Below are 7,073 nucleotides of genomic sequence, written 5' to 3'. Positions count from 1 at the left end.
GAGACGGAGCAGGAAACAGTCAGAGATTCTTCTTCACTACAGAGAGACACACAGACGTTCAGATTCACCTTCAGACCAAACTCACAGCTTCCTCTGAGCGAGTCCAGCTGCAGGAGAGAGAAGTGGAAACTTCAAGCTGCTCACACTCCACACACTGAAGGTGAGTTTGACCAAAAACACCACAAACAGTCAGTTTGATGAAGTCAGTAGAGCTGGGAGGGGAGCCATGGCTGACTGTATTCTGTCTGCTGTTTTCAGCTTCACTCACAGACTAAATGGCTTCCAGATCAGAGGAAGATTTCTGCTGTTCGGTCTGTCATGACATCTACAGAGATCCTGTTGTTCTGTCATGTAGCCACAGCTTCTGTAGAGACTGTCTGAGGAGCTGGTGGAAGGAGAACCCAACACAACGGTGTCCAGTTTGTAGGGAAATATCTGTGACAGAACCACTCTGTAACCTGGTGTTGAAGAATCTGTGTGAGTCCTTCGTACAGGACAGAGATCACAGAGCTTCAGAGGCTCTCTGCAGTCTGCACTCTGAGAAACTCAAACTCTTCTGTCTGGACCATCAGCAGCCGGTTTGTATCATCTGCAGAGATTCAGAAAAACACTCCAACCACAGATTCAGACCCATCGATGAAGCTGCACAGCAACACAAGAAGGAACTTCAGAAATCTCTGGAACCCTTAAAGGAGAAACTGGAGCTCCAGAAGAAAGTTACAGAGAAGTTTGATCAAACAGCAGAACACATTAAGGTCCAGGCCCGACACACAGAGAGGCAGATTAAGGAGCAGTTTAAGAAGCTTCAGCAGTTTTTAGCAGAGGAAGAGGAGGCCAGGCTGGCTGCACTGAGGGAGGAAGAGCAGCAGAAGAGTGGGATGATGAAGGAGAAGATGGAGGCTCTGAGCAGAGAAATGGCAGCTCTTTCAGACACAGTCAGAGCCACAGAGGAGGAGCTGAGAGCTGAAGGCGTCTCATTCCTGAACCACTACAAGGCTGCAGTGCAAAGAGTCCAGCGCTGCCCCCTGCTGGATGATCCACAGCTGCCTGCAGGAGCTCTGATAGACCAGGCCAAACACCTGGGCAACCTGGCCTTCAACATCTGGAACAAGATGAAGGACATGGTCTCCTACACTCCTCTCATTATGGACCCAAACACTGCTGATTCAAAGCTCATCCTGTCTGAGGATCTGACCGCTGTGAGTATAGAAGAGGAACAGAACCTTCCTGATAATCCAGAGAGGCTCATAGGATTGGATGTTCTGAGTTCTGAGGGCTTTAACTCAGGGACTCACAGCTGGAATGTCGAGGTTGGAGACAGTACAGCCTGGGGACTTGGTGTGTTAGCAGAGTCTGCTGATAGGAAGGAAGACATATTGACTGGATTGTGGATGATTGTGCTCTATAAAGGTGAATACAGAGCATGGTCACCACCAGCTGAACTTACTCTTCTGTCAGTACCAAAGAAGCTCCGGAGGATCAGAGTGAATCTGGACTGGAACAAAGGAAAGCTGACGTTCTCTGATCTTGATATAAACACACACATACACACCATCACACACACTTTCACTGAGAAGATGTTTCCATATTTTGAAACTAAGAATAAAGCTAAGATTTTACCTCTGAAGGTCTCAGTGACGGTGGAACAGATCTGATGTGTTCAGGATGAAGAACACAGTTCACATGAACATTTTAGATGTATTGATCTTTGACCGTATTCACAAAGGATCTTAGGGCTAAAAGTAGCTCCTAACTCTAGGAGAGCTTAAAAGTCCTCGAGAGGACTCCTAACTCAGTAAGACCTATAGACCAGAAAATGCAGCGAGACGAAATGTTTTGGAGAAAATGGAGGACGGCGAATTGATGAAGAGATATAGGCTAAATCGTGAGGGTATTGAACTTGTGGTAGAATTAGTGCGGGATGCAATAACGTCCCCAGCTATTTAGCAACCGGAAAAATGCAACTTTGCAATGTTGACGATTTAGGAATATGGCAACCATCTGTCAGCCGTGCCATCCACGCGCTCCCTGGACCACATATCATACAACAGTTTATCCGGTTTCCTTTGGACAATCAGCAACTACACAGAATCAAAGCCAACTTTATGGCAATTGCAGGCATGCCTGGTGTGGTCGGTGCTAAAGAAAGTCCACTCCATCAACATGTAGGTTGTTTTTTACGCAAATTTCAACATTCTTGATGTTGTTGCAAAGTGGCATGGATCTACCCACGATTCGTGTATTTCAATGGAGAGTGGTCTGAGGCAGCTTTTAGAGAGTCACCATGTACCAGTTGAATGTCACTTGCTGGGTGACAGTGGCGATCCCTGCAAGACGTGGCTCTTGACACCCGATCTCAATCCATGCCTCCCGCTTCTTTTTACTGGTAACCCCAGAGCCGAATTCCCCTTAATAATCCCTCTGCAGCACAAACTGGGCCAGCAGGAACAATTGTTCCTGGGACCAATAGGCCTTTCGCTTGCGTTTGCCGGCGTCTTCACTTGTTTCACTCATCATGAAGGAGGACTTGAACGGCTGAAATTTAAAGGGTTTAAATGCTGGAAATATACTCATTGGATAATTGATAATTGATCATTTGCAGGGTGCAAATGAATTACCCCGTTTATTTAATGCAAATGAAGCATTTGTATTGTTTGCTTTCCCTCTCTCTCTAACGTCATAATCATAGCCTGTATTCTGCTAACTGCACCGTACATAACTATTTGATAGGAGTTAATTTTTAGTCTTGGCTATTTCCTCGTTTTTCGTTGATTTAGTGGGCTCGTTTCTCGTTTGTGGGATGTTGCGTAAGAGTTTCGTCGAGACCGCCTGCCCTCAAGCAACCAATCACCGTCCTGAGTGCTTCTAAAGTTGTGCCTGAGAAGTGACGTAACCCATAGCAACGGTGCATCACTCTTAGTGATTTATCACTAAAACTACTACGTAAAATGTTTAGCGTGAGTTAGGAGCGCTCGTGGCGGTAAGATAAGAAGCTTTGTGAATACGGCCACTGAAGTTTAGTTTTGCTGTGACAGCAGCTTCACCTTTAATTTTAGTTGCTGACATTTTCAAACGTGTTCATTAATATGTTTAACATCCATGTTCTCAGCAGCGATCAATAATCTGTATTTTCACTGTGTTCCAGGTAAATTTACATGTTTTTATGACTCATCACAGACAGGAAGTAATGCTCCACTCTCAGTAAGGTTCAGTTGAGTTAAGTTAATGTTTCCTATGATCTTGGATGCAAACTAACCATCGTCCTTTGTTCACCTGGCACCTTAAACATGAATCACACGCTAACATTTGAAGTCTTTGTTAACCAGGACTGGACCAACCAGCAGTGATTTGAACATCCCACTCTGTAAAGGTTTCCTTCGTCTTGCTGTTGCTTGCACATTCTGGCCCACATGTCTACAGAGACAAAGAGCCCAACATCTTCAGTCAACATGTGGACTACATGTCCGCCTTTGTTGTAGCTTCTTCAGCTAACACGTGGTCCCAGCCACCATCCTGTGACCTTACCGACCAAATGACCACAGCCACCATTTTGTTTAGTGATTCTTCCTCTTCTGTGATACACCCGAAGATTATCTGTCTTTTACTGTTTCTATATGTTGTATATAGTGTTTTGAAGACAATCGTGTTTATTGATAAAAGTATCATTGATTAAAGGGTACCATGCTAACTTAAAAAAACTCGATTGTGCTATCTTAAAGGAGAAGTTATTATGGGTGCCAATGCCGAAGGAATTAGACACACATACTAATCTGTTGCCAGACTCTAATTATTTTTTTGTTTCCGTCATGAATTTCGGCGCGCTACTTGTTTAGCAGCGATGGTCCGACCGGCATAAAAAGCACACTGCTGCGTGAATAACGACCTCGATCGGTGTGCAAAGACGTTTGGCTCTCATTAGTCGAAAGGAATTCTGGCAAAATCGGAAAAAACAGGAAAATGGTGGATGGGAAAATGCATTGAAAATGAAAAAATAGGGCAGTTTTTTTAAGTTGGCGCAAAAACGACCCTATTTTGGAGGTCTCATAACTCAGCTATACAGCATCACACAGATATCATTCAAAGTTTATATGTGACAGGAGACTCTCGGCTTTAACTGAACAAAAGGGTTTGTTGATACATTATACAGCTTTGACACAATCGTAGTTTACGTTTTAGGAAGAGTAAAGCTCGGCTGAGGTGCTTCTCCCACTTAAATCCTCACTGAAAATTTGATACTGCACCAATTCCTCGAACAAATGCCTCTCATGTCCAAAATATCTGCCCGATTTGGACAAATTTTACTTCAAAACGTAGGTATATTTGTCCTCTTTCACCCAAAGTCACACTCATTGAGCTCTGCCTCACAGATTTCTCACAAATCGACTCTGAGCACAGAGAGTCCACCCTCCGGCTCGCATTCCGCCCATTATAAACGGCTACACTCATGAAATTCATGTGAAAACTCATTTTAAAACTGCCATAAAAAACGAGCCACAAATAGTAGCCGAATAAAAATTGCACCACTGGCCTCTGCTATCTCTTGTGAAGCTCACGGTTCAAGAATTATTCGGATACTACTTTTACTTTTCGAACAGCGACCGTTTGTTCGACAGTGCAGTCAAAAAAAAACTCCAAAGTTAAAAACTCATAGTCTGTGTACAAATGTCAGTTGGAACTCACACGAGCCGCAGCTGGTGCCGTATCCGTAGCAACGCCTTGTTAGCCTGCTTTGTTCCAAGACTGCTTATGAGGGCGGAGCCAAGATGGATGCCCTGTTATAACAGCTTGATGTTATAAATCTGACCTGCTTTTCTCCTTTAAACTGATAGTGAGGGGAATTTTGAAAATACCCACAATGCAATGGGAAAATGCATTGAAATGCACTTAACGAGGGCATTTTGAAAATGCCACAAAAACTGTATTTTAAACAGGACCTTGATAAAAATGACATAAATGTCTTCAGCAGACCTGCAATTTCCAAAATGCAATGGGAAAATCGATTGAAAAGCACTTAACAAGAACATTTTGGGGCTCAACGAGCATTTAAAAAATGACATAAAAGCTGTATTTTAAACAGGACCTTGATAAAAACGACATAAATGTCTTCAGCAGACCTGCAATTTCCAAAATGCAATGGGAAAATTGATTGAAAAGCACTTAACGAGGCCCCAAAATGTATTTTGAAAATGCCATAAAAGCTGTATTTTAAACAGGACCTTGATAAAAATGACATAACTGTTTTCAGCAGACCTGTCTTCTTCATTTTGGGCCTCGCAGATTGAAAAGCACTTAAAGAGACAAAAACTGCCCTATTTTGGATGCCTCATAACAGCCATACGGCATCACAGAGACATCATTCAAAGTTTATATGTGACTAAAGTAATATATGTGACTGTGAAGTAAAGGGTTTGTTGATAGGGCGGGCAGTAGATTGGCACCCATCAAAATTTTTTCAGAAATTTTCTAGTTTGTAGTTATTGTGTATTTTTTACTGTAATAGTTGCTGGTTCTGAAGGTCAGAGCTCAGATTCAAAGCCTTTATGTCTGTTCTGTATTTTTCATATCTGTCCCAGATTTATAAATAGTTATAAGCGCTTGCCTGTGGCAGTGGGCAGTGGTACCACATGATTGAAGAGTTTCACTAATCATTTAGTTTATTATCAATAACTGTTATTGGACATTAATTAATATTTGCTAATGACCAAGTCAGCTGCTTCTTGATCCTAAACACAACCAAAGCAATGACTTTGCCACATTTTCACAAAAATCTTGCGTAATGGGAAATTTGGGTTCTTCGTTCATATGTTGTGTTACTCTTCGTTTCCCTGAACTGTTTTACAACAGAACTGCATGAACTGCTTCAGCTAATAATGTTTAACGTCATATGGTTGATTTTCCAACGTGCTCTGTACTAAAGATGGAATTTGGACTTTCTGAACAAATATGGGTATGTGATAAAGACTGTATAATTATTGCTGACTATTGCTGGTTGTTCATTCTGGTTGTTCAAATCTTAGGAGACTTATTGTTGTCTTTGCTTCCTCTCCACAGAGCAAACAGTTGTTGCCTCTACAAACTTGAACATTAGACAAACAATCAATGTCTCCATTTTAGCTAATGAAAACGTTCCGCTCACTGTAAAAGTACAACAGGAAAATAAAGATGAGATTTGATCAAACTACTATTGCACTGTAAGCTCATAGCTGCTGTGTTGTTGTTATTCGGGGCTATCGGTGGCTTATAGGAAGCTTTCTACACATGAGTCTAGTGGGATGACTTCAGCAACGTGCGCCACTTTGCTTAATTTAAGACCTCATGGATGTTGTTAACACATGTTATCTTTCAGGTGTTTGTCCAAAGGCTCTAAAAGCATTGATAAAGCCTTTATTTAAAAAAAAAAAGAACTGTTTGGACTCCTCTTAAAAGATGGATGTAGCAAACTAAAATCCCCAGAACTTATTTCCAGAGTCAGAATCAGAATCAGAATCAAGTTTATTGCCAAGTAGGTTTGCACTTACAAGGAATTTGACTTGGTGTAGTTGGTGCAGAGTATTAAGTATAGACAATATAGATATATATACAGAATCTCAAAAAATACCAAGCTGTAGTGCAAGCTGGATGCTATAAATACTATAAATGTGCAGATATACAAAAGGATGAAGTTGTCCCAAATAAATAAGAGATTTGTGCGTTAATGTAACGCAAAAGGTCTGAAGATACTACGTAAATATAGCTTGTAGGTTTGGAAGGGGAGAGGAAGAGAATCAGTATCATGGGGGGCTGCTGGCCTTGTTGATAAGGTTGGTAGCGGATGGGAAGAAACCTTTCTTGTGGCGTGAGGTTTTGGTCCTGATGGACGGCAGCCTCCTGCCAGAGGGAAGTGTCTCAAAGAGTTTGTGACCGGGGTGGGAGGGATCAGCCCCAATCTTCCCTGCACGCCTCAGAGTCCTGGAGGCGTACAGGTCCTGGAGAGATGGGAGATTTTAGCCAATCTCCCATCTGTAACCATCTGGCAGCAGTGTACCAGATGGTGATGAAAAAGGTGAAGATGGACTCAATGACGAAGGAGTAGA

General features: G+C 42.3%; 1 protein-coding gene across 1 annotated transcript; it reads left to right on the top strand.

Annotated features, from left to right (window-relative positions):
* The first annotated feature begins 275 nt into the window (after window positions 1–275).
* LOC142377980 (nuclear factor 7, brain-like) lies at window positions 276–1,655 on the top strand. Its single transcript, XM_075462316.1, has one exon. The coding sequence runs from the start codon at window positions 276–278 to the stop codon at window positions 1,653–1,655; it is 1,380 nt and encodes a 459-aa protein (XP_075318431.1).
* Window positions 1,656–7,073: the final 5,418 nt, after the last annotated feature.

This window comes from Odontesthes bonariensis, chromosome 3 (genome assembly GCF_027942865.1).
Source record: "Odontesthes bonariensis isolate fOdoBon6 chromosome 3, fOdoBon6.hap1, whole genome shotgun sequence".
NCBI lineage: Eukaryota > Metazoa > Chordata > Actinopteri > Atheriniformes > Atherinopsidae > Odontesthes > Odontesthes bonariensis.
The sequence above is the reverse complement of the archived record's forward strand: the minus strand, read 5'-3'. Positions and strand labels throughout refer to the sequence as shown.

Excerpts from the sequence above, each read along its gene's own strand:
- LOC142377980 (XM_075462316.1), top strand. The coding sequence starts at position 276 with ATGGCTTCCAGATCAGAGGAAGATTTCTGCTGTTCGGTCTGTCATGAC.